Raw genomic sequence first — 22861 nt, forward strand, 5'->3', positions numbered from 1 at the left:
AAACTGTATGAGGGTACTACAGGAAGAAGCTCTTGTGTTATACTTTACCCACCTCTTTAGGGTTGTAATGATAATGACTGACTTTTTTCTCTGCAAAGTTCAGTGTTGTTGTTGTTTGTTTTTGTTCAGTGTTGTTTTAAATAAAATGTCAGAATATGTGAAAATGCTGTACTCATTTATCTTAATACACTAAAAATAGTGGAAGTTTAAAAATTCTTCATGAGTCCCATCTGGGCCATGACTACCACTGATGGGGTTTACCCAACACACTAATTCCAAGTTTGGCGACCATCAGCAAACTGGCACCCGCAATTAAGCCTGCAGGCATAAATTTTCCAGAGTGGTAGAATCTCATTCCCATAATGCCAGCCAAGGTTCCAGATGTAACAAAGAAAACCTAAATGTTCCTTGGTCCTGAGACCCCTGATAGGCACCCAGGCCCGCTAAACCACCGAAGAGGAGCCCGGCAGCCAGAGACGGGACACTGCCTGCTTTTGCATAGCCAGTGATGCCACTTATCCCACGCGAAGCAACCAGTGCTGCGTAGCCAAAACCAATACAATATAAAGGCACTAGTGGGCTGGAGTCCTTCTGCATTGTTCTCTTTCACTCTGTCCAGACAGATTACACCAGGCCTGCACCTCCTTCCCGAAGGTCTGCACTGGCCGACAAGGGCGCACATGCCTTGGGGTGGAGAGTCGCCAAAGTAAACTTTTAACTTTTTTTTTTTTTAATTAATTAATTTATTTTTTGGCTGCGTTGGGTCTTCGTTGCTGCTCACGGGCTTCCTCTTGTTGCGCTGAGCGGGGGCTACTCTTCGTTGCGATGCGCGGGCTTCTTGTTGCGGTGGCTTCTCTTGTCGCGGAAGACAGGCTTTACGTGCACGGGCTTCAGTAGTTGTGGCACTCAGGCTCAGTAGTTGTGGCTCTCGGGGGTCTGGAGCTCAGGCTCAGTAGTTACGGTGCACAGGCTTAGTTGCTCCGCGGCATGTGGGATCTTCCCGGACCAGGGCTCGAACCCATGTCCCCTGCATTGGCAGGCGGATTCTTAACCCCTGCGCCACCAGGGAAGCCCTTAACTTTTAATGATCTCCTCTGGGTATCTTTCAGTCCTTTGTCACAGACTAAGGGCCACAGTTAAAGAATTTTTCCTAAACACAGGGAGCATCCCCAAAAGTATTTTGAAGAAGTTAGAGTCCTCATCTGGGCCGTCAGATCTTCATCAGCTTGTGCACATGTAGGAAAGTCCCAGAATGGATGCAGGAGGCAGAATGGTGTAACTCTGAGAATGATACTCAAGATCCTGGATCTCCAACATGGTCCCCTTATGGACCAGAAAAAGCTCACAAAATAGCAGTGGATCTTTCAAAAGCTCTTCTCAAGGTTTTCCCCACCTGCAGTGGTTGCTCTATTATTCACACCTGCAAACAAAAGAAAGATGAATTTAGGGCAGACTTTAAAGCCCATCTGAAAGCTCCCTTCCTAAGGCATTCTGATTTCCATACAATAGATGACGCTGCCCAACCTGCTCTAACTGCCTTATTGGTAAATGTATTTTCTCCTGAGATAAGTAGATTGATTAAAAGGCAGAAAATAGAATGGGAAGTCACAGGTCTGACCAAATTTTGAGTTGTTTGTATATTTTGGAAATTAAGCCCTATTGGTCACATCATTTGCAAATACTTTCTCCCAGTCCATAGGTTGTCTTTTCCTTTTGCTTATGTTTTCCTTTTCTGTGCAAAAGCCTATAAGTTTAATTAGGTCCCATTTGTTAGCTGAGCACTTTGAAAGGATATCTCTCTTTTTTTTTTTTTTTTTGGCCGCGCAGCTTGCGGGATCTTAGTTATCTGACCAGGGGTCGAACCCAGGCCCCCGGCAATGGAAACACGGAGTCCTAACCACTGGACCGCCAGGGAATTCCCTGAAAGGATATCTTTTTAGGTGCCCTACAATCTGTCCTTGGTATAGAAGAGGAAGAATTCCAGCCAAAAATCCCTAATTTAATCAAGTTACCCTGATATCTGCAGGCTACCTCTAATACTGACATTGGGAAAATACAAAGTGCAGAACCTATAAATATTCAGATAGACATAACTAAACCTCTTCCCAAATTATCTCAATATCCATTAAAATCCGAGGCCACACAAGGCCTCACGTTAGACCAAATCACCCAGGGGCTAACCGTTCCCTGTACCAGACCCGGTGTGTGGCTGTTAGCATAACTGATGCCATCTTGGGCCCTTACAATTTCTACTGTTTTTCACTGACCCTACCCAGGACTGTACTGTGCAGTGAATCATTTCTGTACTGTACCGTGTAGTGAATCACTTCTCTGTCATAAAGGGCTTTTTAGTTAATAAATATCGTTTAATAATCATTAGGTCCAGGTAGCCTCTATGCCCTGTTAGTCCCCAAACAATGATGAAAACCTTCCCTGACGTATTCCCAGCACCCATGAGACTAGTTACCCTTTCATAAATCTTAACTTACGAATGCACCTACCCCCATATCCTAGGTTAACTATAAAAAATTGTCCCAATGGTCCTTCATTTTTATTCCCTTCTGCCTATAAAAGCTCTTGCTTTGTATACTCCTCAGAGCTCCTCTCTACCTGCTAAATTGGATGCAGTCTGATTCAGGAATGTCATGGTCTGAACGCGGGTTGGAAAAGAATTTCCAGATACAAGGCAGAATGTAAAGAAGATAGAATTTATTAAAGGGAAGGGTTGCTGCCAGAAGAGCAGGCCGGCTTCCTGATAATCAGGGAGAGCCGACCCGGAGCAAGGGTTACTGGTCTGTTTTTATATCCAGGGAACAAAGGAAGTTACGAGTCACCTGCTGTTTGGGCAGGGTATGCATACTTCCAGTGTGCAGAGCAGGAGAAGAACGGGGCAAATACCTTTCCTTATATGGGTTGGGAAAGGGACAGGGCATGCTACTTGGGAGGGATCAGGGATATTGTAATGGTTGCTACGTGACCGAGTGATCCGGTAACTCCCTGTCCCTCGATGTTGGCCCTTTGAGTTTATCTTGTCCCTTGTCCTTGGAGCACCACAATGAATTGCTAATTAAAGCCAAGAGAGCTTTAAAATTTGCTCAGTTGAATTTTGTTAACGGGAGAAAACATTTGAAAGCTGTGGTCAGGGAAAATTTTGTGTGCCTGTGGACTGGGAATGAGCAAGTATCCCTGGTTGTGGTGGTGATGGGGGAAGGGACTGTCCTGAACGGAACCTTCCTTAGGATTTGGTTCCTCTCCTTGAACGGGGCCCCAGAGGGTAATGAGTGGCCCCCTTTACAGCTCCTCCTGGCCAGCCTGGTCATCTAGATCTTGCTGGTCCCTGATTTGACCCCTGGCTTTGATCCCGTTCTTCCCTGGAGGGAGGGAGCCCTGGAGCGATGCCCTGAACACACATGGGGAGGGGTGTAGGAAAACAGGATAAGACGGATGGAGCTCTGGGGTACCAAGAGAAGGCAGGCGCCCAGTGGGTTAGGTGGGGGGTGTGGGGACCACCTCCTGGGCTGGGCTCAGAGGTCGTCCAGCAGGGCACTTGGTCCCGGGAGAAGCCGAGACTTTAGCCCTCCCAGCTTCCTAGAGAGGCCGAGAGGCCCGGGGCGGTGACGCGCTTGCGCGATACGGGGTCAGCGGAGAGCCGGGCGCGGGGCTGCTGGCGCGGCCTGGGCTGTGTGGTCAGGGGACCTAGGGGCTCGCGGCCTTGGGAGTCGGTGAGCGGGGCGGGGGGCGGCGTGGGGGGGGGGGAGCGGGGCGGCGGGGGTTGTCGTGGGGGCGCGGGGTTCCCGGCGGGCGGCGGGTGAGGCTCGGCCTGGAGGCTGCGCCCGGGCTGGGGTCTGGCCTGGGAGCCCAAGCCGCCGCGGTGAGGGCGTATCTGCCTGCGCTTCGCTGCCCGGGGCGCGAATTTGGAGTAATGGTTTCTGTGTTTTATCACTTCTCCCAATTATGCAAACAAAGCGTATTCATTACATGTAATTAGATGACGCGGGTGAGCGTTAGAAAAGTGAAAGTACCCGCAATCCGTTGTTTTCGTTCGGAGGCTTCCTGACCTTTTAAAATTTGTGCACGATTATGCAAACTCTTATACATGTACAAATATATTTTTTTAAGAAGTGGGATTATTTTACTCGTTTTTAAAGATATATAATCTATATATTTTATCTTTAATTTAAAAAATTGAGGTGTAATCCACATAGAACAACATATTGGTTTTAGATGTACAACATAATGATTCCGTATTTGTATACTGTTGCTTTTAAAAAGCTCTTTTTAGTAGTATTGTGATAAAATGTACATAACATTTACCACACGATACATAAAAATTGATCATTTAAGCCACTTTAAAGTGTATAATTCAGTGGCATGTACATTCATATTATTGCTTTTTGAAAATTGTATCGTCTTCAACTTGTGGAATGCATTTGTTCATATATTGGTTAAAATTGGGGCCAGCAGTATGACACCACTGAGACATATTTTTGCAAGTATAATTAAAAAAAACATTTTGTTTGCAGTTTATTTTCCATAGTACACATTACATGAAGCTGTAAATGCTCAACAAGTGATGTGTATTAGGTTGATTGTTTGTTTTCAGAATGAAAGAGTACTATATAAAATACAGTTTTTAAACACAAGGTAAAGCTGTAACCTAAAACCACTCTGCTGTCTTCTCACTTACATTGGCCTAAGAAATCAGAGAATGTTCACCTTCTTAAGTTAAAAGTGTGGCCAGGAAACAACACCATTCTGTTTCAAACTGTTTGCATTTCAGAACTGAAAACTTATTAATATTAGGTGGGTTATTTTGCAAGGAAGTGTCAGAGAGCAGTTTTAGCTGTAATTTGATTTCAGGGAACTTTCCGTCTGTTATACGCATGTGTATTTTCAGGGGCTGAAAATGTGTGTGTTTTCAGGGGCTGATGAATGCGGCTGCTCTTACATGTTGCTCTTAATGTTGAGGAAGGGCCGACAATTTTTGGTCAAAAACCCCTATGTGTACTTATAAGGAAGGAAAACTGATAAAAGCATAAAAGATAGTAACTTTGCCACTGTTAAGTTTTCTGTGGCTCCCGGTATCCAGGAAGTATTAATGCATGAGCATTCTATGATGTCATGCTCAAGAGTAAAAATACAGAAAGTGTAGTAAAATATGACTCATATTACTTTGCAATCTTCAGTATTTTTAATATCAGAAACAGTCTGAAAGAGGTCCCTCAGGTGTCATCATGTGCTCCACAAGATTGAATTTTTGAGCTTATATTTTTCCTTCCCTTATCTTAGACCTCTTATCTTCCTTTCTTGCTTTATTTTACCACATAGCACCTGTCACTATCTCTGTCTCATTGCCTGTCTTCCCATAAGCTGTTCAAGGCAGTGCATTTTGTCTGCGTTATTCACTGCAGAGACCTTAGTGCCTAGAACATAATATAGATGCTTAGTAAATATTCGTTAAATTAATGGAAGAGTGAATTCAAGTTGTAGATAACAATTGACAGTATTCAGTATCCTTGATTGCCAAGTTAATCCTTAATATCCAAGATAGAGATAAATTAAGAAAAACAGTAAGAACTCAAACATCTTCAATTTAAAAACCTTTTTATTTTGAATAATTGCAAACACACAGAGGTTGTCAGAACTTTACAGAGTTCCCTTATATCTTTACCTGGTTTACCTAAAGGTAATATCTTGCATAACCACAGTACAGTCATCAAACTTAAGAAATTTGCAGGGGTCCAATACTATTAATTAAACTGCTGATTTATCCAGAGTTCATCACTGTCTCGCTAATGTTCTTTTTCTGTTCCAGGATCCAGTCTACAATCCCTCACTCCATTTAGTTGTCACGTCTTCTAGTTCTCCTTCAGTCTGTGACAGTTCCTCAGTTTTACTTGTTTTTCATGATTTTGACACTTTTGAAGTATTTTGTATTTGTAATTTTAGAGTGACCCTCTCGATTTGGTTTTGTCAGATGTTCTCCTGCTTAGATTGAGGATGATATCAATATGTCTTCTTACTGGTGATACTACTCTTTTTTTTTTTTTTTGGTTGTGTGGGGTCTTAGTTGCGGCTCGCAGGCTCCTTAGTTGTGGCAGGCGGGCTCCTTAGTTGCAACTCGCCAGCTCCTTAGTTGTGGCATGTGAACTCTTAGTTGTGGCATGCATGTGGGATCTAGTTCCCTGACCAGGGATCGAACCCCGGCCCCCTGCATTGGGAGCGCGGAGTCTTATCCACTGCGCCACCAGGGCAGTCACTAAATTATTGTAACTTTGGCCATTGGGAACTCTTTCAAGTTGGCTCCTGTTTCCCCTTACATGCTCCCTTCCTTTTTTGTGTCTTTCTCTGATTTTCAGGCACCCCAAGCTACTCATCTTGTATTTTCATCTCCCCCAGCCCTGGAATCAACCATTTCTGCAAGGATTCCTGGTTTCGTTTATTGTAGAATGGTATTGAGAAACCAAATTTTGGGCACTAGGTTGAGCTCATTTCTTAATTGGCAAATTTGTATAAATATTATTTTAACATTTTAAATGTGTACCAGAAGCAATCTTTCTTTAGTGGCAATTGTCTTAGAAACTTGTTTGTTTATTATTAGTGTATAAAATAAACCTTATGTACCCTCTCACTGGCAGGAAAAAGATGAGAACAAGAGATTACTTAATGGGGATTTTAAAAGGAAATCAAAATTACATTGCATATTGCTTTGCAATGTTGTGTTGCTTTCTGCTGTGTAACAGGGTGAATCAGCTATATGTATACATGTGTCCCCATATCCCCTTCTTCTTGCGTGAGCAAATACTTATTGATTAACTATTGTGTGTCAGGTAATGGGGACCTATTGTAATAAATATGGCAGCTCAGATTCCTAATCTTATGAAGTTTACACTGTAATTGGGGAAAAAGGGAACGATAGGCACATCATTGAAATTTCTGAATATATTACCTAAAAGGTATGTAACCTAAAAGGTATGTAAGAAAGAAAACAGAAATTCATAAATTCATAGAACACCAATGACTTAGATATAATTTTAAAATAATCCTTCTTTGACACATCTGTTGACATAGCATTTCTTAAAGATGTGTCATACTGAAAAAGGGGGAATACTATAGTCCCATTCTATTGGCAGATACTCTTTGAGATTCCCAATTAATATATTACCAGGCTCTGAAAAGTTCTGAAAGTAAGATATCTGTTTCATTTTCTTTAAGCTTTCCAAAGCTTGTATTTTTTTTTTTACAAATGCAGCTCTGTAGTTTTTACCAGATCATATAAAAATGTATTTGAAATACTATCATAAAGAACAGTATAAAGAAGCAAATATAAATCATCTGAAATCACACCATCCTGAGATAACCACATAAACATTTTGCTGCTGCCGTTCCTTTCTTTTCATCTCTCCACATCTGTATAATGACACAGTCAAATGTGTATTTAGAGATTGTTCTAAAATACTGTCCTTACTGTATATGCACTTTTCTCTTTTTTTCTTTTCTCTCACCTCTCTATCCTGAAAATCACTATTAAGGATCTGGCTGTTACTTTATTCCATATTCATATTATCATGTACAAATTTTTGTGTAAGAAGATGTTAAATAGGATTGGTCCTGTACTCAGAGTGGGCTGAAACCCTAAACAGAAATAATGAATGATAAGTGTCAAAACATTCTAACCATTTTTAGAGAGAGGCCCCAGACACATTTTCACATGACTTATTAAAAGGTGAACAAAATTGGGCCTGTGAATCTTAGTCACCCCCCAACTTGAGCCTATGTGTGAATATTTATTTATATGAAGAGTGTTGGTTGGCCTGAGAGTGAGCCAGCATTTCCTCTTCCTAATATAGGAGGGAATGCTGTCTTCCCACGTGCCAACCCAAGTGCAAGAGTAGGGAGTGAGGAAGGCAGTAATAAAGTCCTTTGAGAAGATTAAAGGAGGCTTGCATAAGAAGATTCTGCCCTATTATTTTCTGACTGGATGCTTGTTGACCTAAGGAAACTAACTCATCAGCCCAGCCAACACCACATCCACTTCTATTACAAAAGAATTCTGAGAATATGATATAGTCCTACAAGAGTTTGGGAAATACGCCATAAAATCAGAGGCTGCTAGAATTCCCCTGACATCAGAATAAGAAGAGAAGATTGCGATGGGAGTAAAGTACATTTCCACAGATGTGGGGCAAGAGGGTAAGTTTTCCATAAGTCAGGTGATACCATAGATGTAAGTAGGCTGAAGCCGCCTTAAAAGAATCCCCTTTCAGGGTACCTGGCAGAAGGAAACGACCCCAAATATAAATCCTTTGAAAAGGAGGTAAGAGAAAATTTTAAAAGGATAAACCAAAAGTGCATCACTCAAATTAGGAAAAGGTGGACTATAAAGGCCACTGCACCAAGGTGCCTGGGGTAGAAGTGCCAACGAAGAATCTACAAATGCATTCTCAAGAGGAGCTAGCAGCAGTTGGATGTCTGCCATAACAGACAGCATATAAGAGCCAAGAAAGAACTCCAGACAGCATCAGATTTTGCCTGGTTGCCTCTCATTTCTTTTCCCTGCTCTGACACTGGAAGAATCAGAAGCAGCAAGAAAGTGAGGAAGGCAAACAAGAACAAGATAGAAAAACAGTGAAAGAATAGGTGGTACTACATCACTACTCACCCCCTCCCTTCTCATCTTCCTCACTGCCGCTTTGCAGAAGCAAGAATCCAGCCTGAGCTAGGGGTAAGGGAGAAGATTTGAACTAGTTGAGAGATTGAAGTTTTGGTATTAGGTTAGCCTGGGTTTTTAATTATCTTTTTAAAGAAATATTTATTTATTTGGCTGCCTCAGGTCTTAGTTGCAGCACACAGGATCTTTGTTGCCTCACCTTTTTAGTTGTAGAATGCAGGATCTTTAGTTGCGGCATGCGGGATCTAGTTCCCTGACCAGGGATCGAACTTGGGCCCCTTGCATTGGGAGTGCAGAGTCTTAGCTACTGGCCCGTCAGGGAAGTCCCAGTTTTTTATTATCTTAAAAAATGGGTGGAACTGCCAAGAGATCTGAGATCAAGATTAATTCAGGGACAAGGAATATCCCAGAAAGTCTGTTTGGTCATCAGTGGAGAAAAGTAAGTTATTTCCTTTTTGCATTCCCTTGAGACTATCACATTTAGTAAGTAATATATAGATATAGATAGATAAATATAGATATCTTGTATATATATATCGTGTGTGTATCACTATTAAATATATAAAATGCAAAAAAATTGCATATGAGATGATAGAGCAAAATGACAGAAAGAAGAAAATGTCCCTGAAAAATGCCCATCTGCTTGCTTGGGATTTCCCCTGTTCTTTTTTTTTTTTTTTTAATAAATTTATTTATTTATTTACTTTTGGCTGCGTTGAGTCTTCGTTGCTTCGCGCAGGCTTTCTCTAGTTGCGGTGAGTGGAGGATACTCTTCATTGTGGTGCACGGGCCTCTCATCTCGCTGGCTTCTCTTGTTGTGGAGCACGGGCTCTAGGCTCTAGGCGCACGGGCTTCAGTAGTTGTGGCACATGGGCTTCAGTAGTTGTGGCTTGCAGGCTCTAGAGCAGAGGCTCAGTAGTTGTGGCACACAGGCCTAGTTGCTCCGCGGCATGTGGGATCTTCCTGGACCAGGGCTCGAACCCGTGTCCCCTGCATTGGCAGGCGGGTTCTTAACCAGTGCACCACCAGGGAAGTCCTCCCCTGTTCTTTTGAAAGCCATTTTCATTTGGGAATGAAACTGGGCGGAGGGATGAAGCTCTGGGGGAGAAGAGGCCTGCTCCATCTCAGGTTGCTCCACAGGCCTGGGGGCTCCCATTTGTGGTATAATCTTAACAAGTTGATGAATGAAGCTTTTCTTCTGTCCTCAGAAGCTAGTTGGGACCTGGAAGGAACCCTGAGGCATTAGGATACCTGAATTTAATTGGGCAGTTTCAGCTCACTGGCCCCATCTCTTTACTATGCTGTGGGGCTTTCATTCAGACTTCGAAAGGCCCAGGAGGTCATTAACTTTTTTTTTTTTTTAAAGGAATGGTTTTCTTTTTTTTTTTTTTTTTAAATTTTCTTTGGCTGTGTCGGGTCTTAGTTGCGACATGTGGGATCTCTGTCTCAGCATGTAGGAATTGTGGTGCACGGGTTTCTCTCTAGTTGTGGCCCTCGGGCTTCATGGCGCGTGGGCTCTCTAATTGTGGCGTGCAGACTTAGTTGCCCTGCGGCATGTGGGATCTTAGTTCCTTGACCAGGGATTGAACCATCGTCCCCTGCATTGGAAGGCGAATTCTTTAACACTGGACCACCAGGGAAGTCCCAGGAAGTCACTAAATTTTATACATGTTCATGGTTGCAGGGGCTGGGCTCAGAGGGCTGGAATCTTGTGCCATATTCACAGGCAGTTGCCCTCATTTTTCTGTTGGTCCGTCTTCTCATCACCTCTTTACAAATACTTCACTGACCTCTTTGGACATTTCTGCAGCAGCTGCTTCAGAACAGGTCAGCTGGGAGGCTTATGTTTGGTGCTAATTTCCCTGTGGGTCTCAATTTCCTGAGATAGGTCAGTGCCATTTACATTTCCCTCTGGGTGTGTTTCTTCAAAATATTTCTCTCTGGTCTCCAGTTCATTCTGTTGCGTCTCACTCCCGGATTTCTCTGCACCTGAGTGCCTTTCTCTTCCCCAGTCTGTTCTGCAATAGTTTGGCCAGGAAAGTCTCTCGCCTCTTCCTGTGACTCTCAGCTTCCTCCTGAGCAGCTCCCGTCGGTGCTGCTGCGGCTCAGCAAGGCTGGAGCCTGCCCCTGCCGCTCCGGAGGCACCTTTCCTCTTCAGCCTCCTCTTGTTGTTGTGTCTTCAAGTCTCTTTTTACAGGCCTTCAGTTATGTATCTTATCACTTCTCAGTTTTCCTTTGCTTTTGTTTTCTCTGTGTACTTATTTTCCTTACCCCACCCCCTTGTTTCTCAGCAAAGCTTCATTTCTCTGCCAAAACTTCAGCAGCTTCCAAAGTAGTTCTTCAATTGATTCTCCATCCCCTTGTAGCAGCACTGCAGTTTTTTTTATCTGGATGATGGTGGGGATATTGAATAATAGCCTCCGAACTGAGAAGAAACTTTGAGACCAAAAAATGAAGCAGGCAACTCCATGAAGTGTAATTATGACGTTTATTGTGGGTACTTACATAGTGGCAGTATGGGCGGACAACCACCAGAGGCATTTGCAGCTGAACTCTGCGCTGCCAGAAGGGGCATGGGGGAATTTATTTATTTATTTATTTTTTTAAAAATGTTTTCTTATTTATTTATTTAGTTTATTTATTTTTGGCTGCACTGGGTCTTTGTTGCTGTGCGCAGGCTTTCTCTAGTTGCGGAGAGCCAGGGCTACTCTTCGTTGTGGTGCGCAGGCTTCTCATTGCGGTGGCTTCTCTTGTTGCAGAGCACGGGCTTTAGGTGTGCAGGCTTCAGTAGTTGTGGCACATGGGCTCAGCAGTTGTGGCTTGCAGGCTCTAGAGCACGGGCTCAGTAGTTGTGGCACACGGGCTTAGTTGCTCCGTGGCATGTGGGATCTTCCTGGCCCAGGGCTCAAACCTGTGTCTCCTGCATTGGCAGGCGGATTCTTAACCACTGCACCACCAGGGAAGCCCCGGCATGGGGGAATTTAAAGGGACCAAAGCTAAAGATAGAATCTGACTACTAAGCGAGAAGCACATTCGTGCCAGTGGGAACTGGGGGTTTCTCCTCCCTTCTGAGGTCTCATGAACATTATTCCTCATGGACCATTAACCATCTGGACTAGCAAAATGCATTCTTCCAGTTTTCGTATCAGATGAAGGCAAGAGTAAGAGTTGATAGGGAACTTATCTGGCTTGGGTGCATTCCTCGTGAGTAGGCTAAAGCTCAGAAAGGGGACTGTGGGCCTAAGATGGAGCTGACAAAATGAAGTCAGTGTGGTCCAGCCACATAGATGGCATGCTTTCTTCATCCCATCTCAGTTTACAGTCATCTTTTTGGACAGTCCTAGCAGTACTTGCTGAGTTCAGGAGATGTTTGTAGGTGATGATGGCTTCTGGTTGAAGTAACGGTTTATTTAAATTTTCTTAACAGTGGTGGGAGGTGGAAGGTTCCACCCTTTCAGGGGAAGATGACCGACCATCATCTGTGACTTGTGCACTGAGTAATTGAGCCACTTTACAACAGGTGCCAAGGTCTGCAGTCTACCTTATACTTCAGTTGGAGAACGGAGGGAATGAAAAGTGCCCATTGAGCTGAGAAGATAGCTTAAGACTGAAAAAGAAGGCAGGCAGCTCCATATAATCAGTGGATCAGTTTATTAGAGGGTAATTTACTCACATGGTGAGATCAGGTGGGTGAACTAGAAGCATTTGCAGCTGTACTCCACACCACTGAGGGGCCACTGGGACAGCTTTATAGTTAACCTAGGTATGGGGGTATGTGCTTGGAAGTAGGAAGTGCATTTCTTTTTTCTTTTCCTTTTTTTTTTTTCCAGGAAGTGCATTTCTAAGTCAAGTTTCATGAATGGGTAACTAGTCTGGTGGGCGATGGGAATGTGTCAGTGAAGGTCTTCATCGTTGTTTGGAGACGGTTAGAGCATAGAGGCCACCTGGAACTAACGATCCTAAAACAGTATCTATTAACTACAAAGCCCTTGATGACAGAAAAGTGATTTTACCTCATAGTACAGTTACAGGAAGGGTCACTGGAGGGACAGGAGGAATTGAATGGGCCCATGATGGTGGCAGTTATGCTATAAGCCATACATACTTCTTTGTAGACTCTTTTGGTTTGGTTTTGTTTTAATATGCTCTTCCTTGCTTTTTTCTTTTGCACGTTGTGGTTTTGGGCAGCATTTTACTCTCTTTTGTTCTCTACCTCATTTGTCAATTTTTGTCTTACCTTGTTCTCAGTTCAACCAGCCTTCTTTGGTTTGGTTGTTGACTCGGTGGCTAAAACAGAACAAGGGCCAGCCGGGTTTCTTTTCCCTTTTGCAGTTACTTGAGCTGCAGCCACCATCTACATACAACTGCCCTTCAAGGATGTGTAACCTATTCTGCTGAGTGCCCACCTCTTCAGTCCTGGGAGCTGATACTCAGTACCCTTTTTTTTTTTTTTTTTAAATTGGCTGCACCATGCGGCATGTGGGATCTTAGTTCCTTAGTTTCCTGACCAGGGATTCAACCTGGTCAGTGAAAGCATCGAGTCCTAAACACTGGACCTCCAGGGAATTCCAGTTGCTTTGTTTTTTCAGCAGAATTATTGATCACTTTGCTGATTATAAAAATAATGTACAATTCAGGGAACATAGAAAAACAGGAATGGAAAGTCCTCTAATCCCACTTGCCAGAGGAGATAAACTGCTGAAAACACTTTGGTGGCCAAGGCTTAGGAACTTTTTTGTGCATATGCAAACTGTGCTTTATTTTTATTTTGTTTAAGACATAAATAAGTGAGTTCATAACTATAATTTCTAAAACTTGCCTCTTAGTTTACTTTTTTGGGGGGGAAATTGGGAAAAGACAAAAAATATAAAGAAGAAAATAACAGGCAGGCGTATTTCCAACACACAGGAGTAACCTCTTCCAACATTTTGGCATATTTGCAGTCATCATTGTACAATCTTAAAAAAAAAAGAGAAGAGACCTTGTACATAAATGTTGTGTTAAAAAAAATCAAATCACTACAAATAAACTAAAGTCTCCCTTTAACTGTTATTTCCAATCTCTCCACTCCCACAATCAGTAGGAGTTTTTGTAAATCCTTTTAGGCCATTTAAAAACCTTTCGAGTGCTTTTATGTACATCACACCTAACAAATTTACACATAAATATGATTTTAGGTTTTTTCTCCAGTTATACCTAAGTTCTTTTTAACTTAGCATATGTTTTTGATACTGTTGGGAAAAGCAGTCAGGTGCAGCTGCTTCTCTCTAGCATAACTCTGCAAGAGTAGCCCTGGCTGAGGACATTTTCTTGCAAAGAAATCAAGAGCCCTCATAGCCTGTGCTGTGCTTACAGCCTTTTGAGGGGCTATCTTTACCTGTTCAGTGCTTAATCTATACCCCTTTTTTCTTCTTTTTTTTTCCCCTGGAGAGTTATGTTTTTTTAAAAAATTTGTTTTATTTTATTTTTGTCTGTGTTGGGTCTTCGTTGCTGTGCACAGGCTTTTCTCTGGTTGCGGTGAGTGGGGGCTACTCTTCGTTGTGGTCCGCGGGCTTCTCATTGCGGTGGCTTCTCTTGTTGCTGAGCACGGGCCCTAGGCATGTGGGCTTCAGTAGTTGTGGCATGTGGACCCAGTAGTTGTGGCTCTCAGGCTCTAGAGTGCAGGCTCACTAGTTGTGGCGCACGGGCTTAGTTGCTCCGCGGCATGTGGGATCTCCCCTACGGGCTCGAACCCGTGTCCCCTGCATTGGCAGGTGGATTGTTAACCACTGTGCCACCAGGGAAGCCCCCCTTTTTTCTTCTTAAGTGCATGTGTCAGTGGCCCCCAGGCCCTCCCTTGCTTTCTGTATTTCAGACCCCATGGGTAAGGGACCAAGGTCCTTCTACTGTATCATGAAGGGTGGTGCTGGTATCTGTTCCGCCCTCATGGCTTTGGCTGCGAAGTGGATCCGTTGGTCATGGGGGACCAATGGATTGCAGGGGGTTGAATCTTGTACACACTATTTTCTTCTGTTGCTCTAAGTGAACACTGTATCACTTGAGCCTAGTGTGTGTGTTGTCTGTTCTCAGGAACTTAGAATTGGGCTCTGGTCTCTTCTGTGGGTGGCACTTACCTGCTTTTTAACCTTGGCTGCATAGCGTGACCACCCAGTGAACAGTGAAACAATGGTATTGTTTCTTAAAGGTCTAGTACAGTCTTTTAAATTGTGGTATGGTATTTCATCCTATAAAGTGCTACACTTTTATTTAGTTGTATTGATGGGCAAGTAGGTCATTTCCAATATTTTGTTATTACAAAGAGTACTTTAGTGAACACCTGTGTAAATGCCTGAAAACCTGTGCAAGTGTTTTTCCAGGGAGCTTCCTAGAAGTGAAATTTCAGGGGCATAGGTAATGTGACTTTAGCTTCACTGCAGACTTTCAAACTACCTTTCCTAGTGGCTGTACACATTTACACTTCTGCCCAGTGGTTTGTGCTTTTGTTTTTTTTTTTTTTTGGACAAGAGGTATTAAAATACTGACATAGTCATATATCACCCTTTTTCCTTTTGTTTTCTTAAGAAATCCTTGCTTACCCCAGGGTTCTTACTCTCTTTTGTTTGTTTTAATATTTATTTATTTGGCTGCGTCAGGTCTTTGTTGCAGCACACAGGATCTTTAGTTGCGACATGCGAACTCTTAATTGTGGCATGTGTGATCTAGTTTCCTGACCAGGGACTGAACCTGGGCCCCCTGCATTGGGAGCATGGAGTTTTAGCCACTGGACTGCCAGGGAAGTCCCTCTTTGTTTTTGAAGTTAAGTCTTTAGCTAGAACTCCTTTTTTGTGTGATCCCCTGCCGGTACTGAAGGATGGCTGTATCCATCTATCTAGGAATGGAGTTGCAAGAAGTAACTGTATGTTTAACTTAATGGTGCCTGACTGTTTTCCATGTGGCTGCACAATTTACATTTCTACCAGCAGTGTATGAGTGTTCCAGTATCTATCTCTACATCCTTACCAACATATGTTATTTTCTGACTGTTTGATTCTAGCCATCCTAGTGGATGTGAAGTGGTATCTTATTGTGGTGTTGATCTGCTTTTCCCTGATGACTAATGTTGTTGAGTATCCTGTGTGTTTTTCAGCCATCTTTATATTTTCTTTGGAGAAATGTCTGTTAAGATGCTTTGTCTAATTTTAATTGTGTTGTCTTTTTATTATTGAATTGTAAGTTATTTATGTTTTCTAGTGACAAGTCCCTTATAAGATATGTGATTTGTACACTTTTTTTTCCCCACCTTTGAAGCACAAGAGTTTTAATTTAGGTGAAGTCCAATTTATCTATTTTTTCTTTTTTTGCATGTGGTATGCATTTGGTAGAATCCATTGACTAATCCATTGTCACAAAGTATTACAATTAAATTTTATATAGGAATATTATAGTTTTAGCTTCTTACATTTGGGTCTTTGATCCATTTTGAGTTAATTTTTGTATATTGTATTATGTAGGGGTCCAATTTCATTCTTATTCATGTAGACATATAGTTGTCCAAGTACCACTTGTTGAAAAGACTATTCTTCCTCCCTTTGAGTGGTCTTGGTACACTCGTTAAAAGTAAATTGACCATAGACAGTTTTTGGACTCTTAATTCTGTTTCGTTGATCTGTATGTCTGTCCTTATGCCAGCACCACACTGTCTTGATGACTGCTGCTTTTTTATAAAGTAAGTTATGAAATCTGTTCTCCCAACTTACTCTTTTTAGTTTTAGTGATTCAATTTTTTAATATATTATACTCACTCAAAGTTATTATAAAATATTGCTAAAGTCCCTGTTCTGGACAATATATGCTTGTAGCTTATTTATTTCATACATAGTAGTTTGTACCTCTTAATCCTCTACCTCTGTCATGCCCCTCCTCCCTGCCCTCTCCCCATTGGTAACCACTAATTTTTTCTCTGTTTCTGTTTTGTTATATTCATTTGTTTCATTTTAAATTTTTATTTATTTATTTATGTGGCCACGCCACACGGCATGTGGGATCTTAGTTCCCTGACCAGGGATCGAACCCACACCCCCTGCATTGGAAGCTCGGAGTCTTAACCACTGGACTACCAGGAAAGTCCCTGTTTCATTTTTTAGATTGCATATTTAAGTGATAACATACAGTATTTGTCTTTTTCTGATTTACTTCACTAAGCATAATACCCTCCATGTCCAGCCATGTTGCAAATGGCAAAATTTCATTCTTATTTATGGCTGAGCAATATTCCACATCTTCTTTATCCATTCATTTGTTGATGGACACTTAGGTTGCTTCCATGTTTTGGCTATTGTACATAATGCTGTTATGAGCACTGGGGTGCATGTATCTTTTCAAATTAGTGTTTTTGTTTTCTTTGGGTATATACCCAGGAGTGGAATTGCTGGATTATATGATGATTCTATTTTTAGTTTTTTGAGGAACCTCCATACTGTTTTCCATGGTGGCTGCACGAATTTACATTCCCACTAACAGTGTATGAGGGTTCCATATCCTCACCAACATTTGTTATTTGTGATCTTTTTGATGATAACCATTCTGACAGATGTGAGGTGATATCTCATTGTGGCTTTGATTTGCATTTCTCTGATGATTAGCAGTGTTGAGTATCTTTTCATATGCCTGTTGGCTGTCTATATGTCTTCTTTGGAAAAATGCCTATTCAGGGTTTCTGCCCATTTTTTAGTTTGGTTGTTTGTTTTTTTGACATTGAGTTGTGTGAGCTATTTGTATATTTTGGATATTAACCCTTTATTGGAAATATTGTTTGCAAATATTTTCTTCCATTCAGTAGATTCTCTTTTCATTTTGTCGGTGGTTTCCTTTGCTGGGCAAAAGCTTCTGTGTTTAATTAGGTACCATTTGTTTATTTTTGCTTTTGTTTCCTTTGCCTTAGGAGACAGATCCAAAAAAATATTGCTATGATTTATGTCAAAGAGTGTTCTTCCCATGTTTTCTTCTAGGAGTTTTATGGTTTTTGGTCTAACATTTAGGTCTTTAATCCATTTTGAGTTTAATCTTTACTTCATTTTGAGTTTATTATTGTGTATGGTGTGAGAAAATGTTCTAATTTTCATTCTTTTACATGTAGCTGTCCAGTTTTCCCAGCACCACTTATTGAAGAGACTGTCCTTTTTTACATTGTATATTCTTGCTTCCTTTGCCATACATTATTTGATCATAAATGTGTGGGTTTATTTCTGGACTCTCTATTCTGTTCCACTGATTTATGTGTCTTGTATGTGTGTGTGTGTGCACACATATGTGTGCAGCACCATACTGTTTTGATTATTGTAGCTTTGCAGCATAGTCTTAAATCAAGGAGCATATCTCCAGCTTTGTTCTTTTTTCTCAAGATCACCTTAGCTATTTGGGGTCTTCTGTGGTTTCATATAAATTTTAGGAGTATTTGTTTTAGTTCTCTGAAAAATGCTGTGGGTTTTTTGATAGGGATTGCATTAAATCTGTAGCTTGCTTTAGGTAGTATGGACATTTTAACAATATTAATTCTTCCAATCCATAACCACAGGATTTCTTTCCATTTCTTTGTTTCGTCTTCAGTTTTCTTCAATAATGTTTTTTTTAAATTAATTAATTAATTTACTGGCTGTGTTGGGTCTTTGTTACTGTGTGCAAGCTTTCTCTAGTTGTTGGCGGGTGGGGGCTACTCTTTGTTGCGGTGCACGGACTTATCATTGCAGCAGCTTCTCTTGTGGAGCATGGGCTCTAGGCGCGCGGGGCTTCAGTAGTTGTGCCACGCGGGCTCTAGAGTGCAGGCTCCGTAGTTGTGGAGCACGGGCTTAGTTGCTTCACGGCATGTGGGATCTTCCTGGACCAGGGCTTGAACCCGTGTCACCTGCATTGGCAGGCGGATTCTTAATCACTGCACCACCAGGGAAGTCCCTCAATAATGTTTTATAGTTTTCAGAGTATATAGATCTTTCACCTCCTTGGATAAGTTTATTCCTAGGTATTTTATTCCTTTTGATGTAATTTTAAATAAGGTTGTTTTCTTGCATTCTCTTTCTGATTCTTCATTACAAGTATATAGAAAAGCAATAGATTTGGGTATATTACTCTTGTATCCTGCAACTTTACTGAATTCATTTAGTCTAACAGTTTTTTGGTGGAAGCTTTGGAGACTTTAGGGTTTTCTATATATAGTATTATGTCATATGCAAAAAGGGACATTTTTACTTCTTCCCTTCCAGTTTGGTTGCCTTTTATTTCTTTTTCTTGTCTGATTGCTGTGGCTAGGATTTCCAATACTATGTTAAGTAAAAGTGGCGAGAGTGGGCATCCTTGTCTTGTTCCTGATTTTTGAGGGAAAAGTTTCAGCTTTTCATCCTATGGTGTTAGCTGTGGGTATGTCATAAATGGCCTTTGTTATGTTGAGATGTTTCCCTCTAAGCCAACTTTGAAGAGAATTTTTATCATGAATGGATTTAAATTTTGTCAGATGCTGTTTCTGCATCTATTGAGATGATCATGTGGTTTTTATTCTTCATTTTGTTAACGTGGTGTATTGCATTGATTGATTTACGGATGTTGAGCCATCCTTGCATTCCCTGGAATAAATCCCATTTGATCATGGTGTGTGATCCTTTTTATATATTGTTGAATTTGGTTTGCTAATATTTTGTTGAGGATTTTTGTGTCTAGGTTCATCAGAGATACTGGCCTGTAATTTTCCTTTTTTGGTAGTGTCTTTGTCTGGTTTTGGTATCAGGGTAATGTTGGCATTGTACAATGAATTTGGGAGTGTTCCCTCCTCTTCAAAAGTTTGAGAAGAATAGGTATTAGCTCTTCTTTATATATTCGGTAGAATTTGCCTGTGAAGCCATCCAGTCCCGAGATTTTGTTTGCTGGGAGTTTTTTGATTTCTAATTTAATTTCACTATTAGTGATTTGTTTGTTCAGATTGTCTGTTTATGATTCAGCCTTGGAAGAGTGTAGGTTTCTAGAAATTTATCCATTTCTTCTAGGTTGTCCAGTTTGTTGGCATGTAACTTTTTGTAGTATACTCTTATGATTTTTTTGCATCTCTGTGGTATCGGTTGTAATTTCTCCTCTTTCATTTATTATTTTGTTTTTTGGGGTCTTTTCCCTTTTTTTGTTAAAGAGCCTGGCTAAAGGCTTATCAGTTTTGTTTATCTTTTCAAAAAAAAACAAAACAAAACCAGACAGTTCTTAGTTTTATTGATCTTTTCTGTATTTTTAAATCTCAATTTTATTTATTTTCTCTCTGATCTTTATTACTATTATTTCTTTTGCTGACTTTGGGCTTCATTTATTCTTCTTTTTCTAATTCCTTTAGATGGGAAGTTTGGTTGTTTGAGATTTTTCTTGTTTCTTGAGATAGGTCTGTATTGCTATAAACTGCTTTATCTGTGTCTCAGATTTCAGAAAGTTGTGGGGGTTTTTTTTTGTTGTTTTTTTGTTTTTTTTTTTTAAGAAGGGAGTCATTATTTTTTAAAATATTTGTTTATTTATTTATTTATGGCTGTGTCGGGTCTTCGTTTCTGTGCAAGGGCTTTCTCTAGTTGCGGCAAGCGGGGGCCGCTCTTCATCGTGGTGCGCGGGCCTCTCACTATCGCGGCCTCTCTTGTTGCAGAGCACAAGCTCCAGACGTGCAGGCTCAGTAATTGTGGCTCACGGGCCTAGTTGCTCCGCAGCATGTGGGATCTTCCCAGACCAGGGCTCGAACCCGTGTCCCCTGCATTAGCAGGCAGATTCTCAACCACTGTGCCACCAGGGAAGCCCGGTTTGTTCATTTTTACTATGTAGAAATACCACTGATATTTTTTTAAAGTATAAAAAAATTTTCTTCTAGTTTTTTTGAGATATAATTGGTATACAGCACTGTATAGGTTTAAGGTGGACAGCAGAATGATTTGACTTACATACATCATGAAATGATCATCACAGTAAGTTTAGTGAGTATCCATCATCTTATTTAGATACAAAATTAAAGAAATAGAAAAAAAATTTTTCTTGTGATGAAAATTCTTAGGATTTTCATCTTTCTTAATAATTTTTATATATAATGTACAACAGTGTTAATTATATTTATCAAGTTGTACATTACATCCCTAGTACTTATTTATCTTATAATTGGAAGTTTGTACCTTTGACTGCCTTCATCCAGTACCCCCCACCCCTGCCTCTGATAACCACAAATATGATCCCTATTCCTGGTCTGCTTGATCCTGACAGGCTCCACTGTGCAAATGTTCATGAGTCCTTTTCTCAGAAATCCAAAGATGATCCTAACTAACAACATCTACTTGCACCATCCTTCTCAAATCCCTCTTGAACAGTAATGTTGGTTATTTCAGTCTCTTGCCAGTGACTTCTGATGTCCCAGCAAATGGCATTGTCCCCAGCAGTGCTGAAAAGATACTCCCGAAGGCCTAGCAGTGATATATGCAACTAATGCACACTTGCTTGCACTCTGCTGGGTAGACCTTGAACAGAAGTGATGCCTCCAGGCAGGTGGTATGCTGTCCATCCAGCTCAGGCCAAGGCTTCAAGGGAGCGAGGACGCATTCACATGGTAAAGAAGGAAGAAGAGGATGAAAGCTATGCTTCAGTGCCAGCTGCCAGACCACAGACACTCAATCGTCCTGGCCAGGAGCTGTTCCGCCAGCTCTTCAGACAGCTTCGCTACCATGAGTCTTCTGGGCCTCTAGAGACTCTGAGCCGGCTCCAGGAGCTCTGCCGCTGGTGGCTGAGGCCAGATGTTCTTTCAAAGGCCCAGATTCTGGAGCTGCTGGTCCTGGAGCAGTTCCTGAGCATCCTGCCAGGGGAGCTTCGGACCTGGGTGCAGCTGCATCACCCTGAGAGTGGTGGGGACGTTGTGGCCTTGCTGGAAGAACTACAGAGGGACTTCGATGGGACACCATGGAGGGTGAGTGTGAGCAAGCGTGCGGTGCCCAGTGAACTCTGCCTGCTCGTGAGCCTGCTTGTGGGTGGGAGGGTGGGCCTCTGAACCTTCAACATGGAGGAATTCAGGGAAAGTCTTCCCTTCTCATTCCCATGGCACCTGAGCAGCTCGACCCTAAGCTAAGGACCATTTAGCAGGCAGCCCTTCCCTCCTTCCCAGAGGAATATAAGCTCCAGGAAGAAGAGGGTCTGCAAGTATCCATAAACAGTAATGAGGTTCTGGGCACACTGACTTACAGTGCATAAAGTACATCGCTACATACCTAACTTGACTTGTACTGACCTGTAAAGTGGGAGTGGTATCTCTTGCTCGTACATGGGGGAATTAGTATAAGGATCCTTGGCTTCTAAGTACATCTTGAGACCTAGAAGAGCAGTCTACACACAAACCATGTTACCTCTCTCTCAGTAAACTTTTCAGGATTTGTTCTGTGCGGGGGAGATGGGGAAGAAGAGTGGTGAGGGGCAGCCCAGGGCTAGGAAATTGGAAGATCACAATTTTAGACTGCATTCCACAACCTCGGTGTTCTTGCCAACATTGTGGTACCTTCAGAGCCTCAGTTTATTGAAAACAAAATGGAAAACTGATCTAACAATGAGAATTTGTTCGTTACACATTTGAGTGCCTACCTTGCGCCCAGCCCTGGGCTTGGTGCTGGGAAACAGAGCTGACAGTCCCAGTGCAGGCAGTAGAGCAGTGGACCAGTTAAAGTGCGCTCTGCCTGCCCCTCTGCCCCACTCAGGCCAGCCTCTCAGTACTTCTCTGTACCTTTGAGGGTTTTTGTTTTTAAAGAGCATTTATCATTTTTGTAGGCTTTTAAAAAATTTTATAAAGTATGTGTAATTCTACATGTATGATTCATGAATAAATGAAAGTTACTTTTAAAATTTCTGAAACATGTTTGACATACTTCTCCCCTAAATTTAATATAAAAATTAGATCAATCAGTTAAAACATCTGAACATTGTCTACCAGCAATAAATGGTAACAAATATTAAACAAGAAAACCTTTTGCCCAACATTGGGTACTAGTTCTTAAAATCTAAAAGGACATAATTTTTACCAAATCCATGAGTTGTTCAAAATGATCTAAAGATAACTTTTAAAGCAAATAAGGTACATAGTAGGTACAAAATTGTGGCTTGGGTATATTCAAGTCAGTCAAGAGCTAGGTGTGTGGTTTAAAAATCCATGAAAACATTGCCAAACAAGCGGAAAGG

At 41.6% G+C, this 22861-nt stretch overlaps 1 protein-coding gene and 1 pseudogene across 3 annotated transcripts in view; one reads left to right on the forward strand and one right to left on the reverse strand.

Annotated features, from left to right (window-relative positions):
- Nucleotides 1-223: 223 nt before the first annotated feature.
- LOC132374091 (transmembrane protein 14C-like) lies at nucleotides 224-597 on the reverse strand (annotated as a pseudogene).
- A 3037-nt stretch (nucleotides 598-3634) lies between these two features.
- Nucleotides 3635-22861, forward strand: part of ZNF445 (zinc finger protein 445) — a 28545-nt gene continuing 9318 nt past the window's right edge. The window contains exons 1-2 of one of the 3 annotated variants that reach the window (XM_059939247.1): nucleotides 3635-3722; nucleotides 21034-21605. In XM_059939247.1, coding sequence (XP_059795230.1) covers nucleotides 21177-21605 — 429 coding nt within the window. In that variant the 5' untranslated portion in view covers nucleotides 3635-3722; nucleotides 21034-21176. Of the gene's footprint in view, nucleotides 3723-21033; nucleotides 21606-22861 lie in introns of those variants that run through there. The other 2 variants (XM_059939249.1, XM_059939250.1) reach the window with 2 other exon arrangements.

This window comes from Balaenoptera ricei, chromosome 11 (assembly GCF_028023285.1).
Source record: "Balaenoptera ricei isolate mBalRic1 chromosome 11, mBalRic1.hap2, whole genome shotgun sequence".
In the NCBI taxonomy this organism is placed as follows: Eukaryota; Metazoa; Chordata; class Mammalia; order Artiodactyla; family Balaenopteridae; genus Balaenoptera; species Balaenoptera ricei.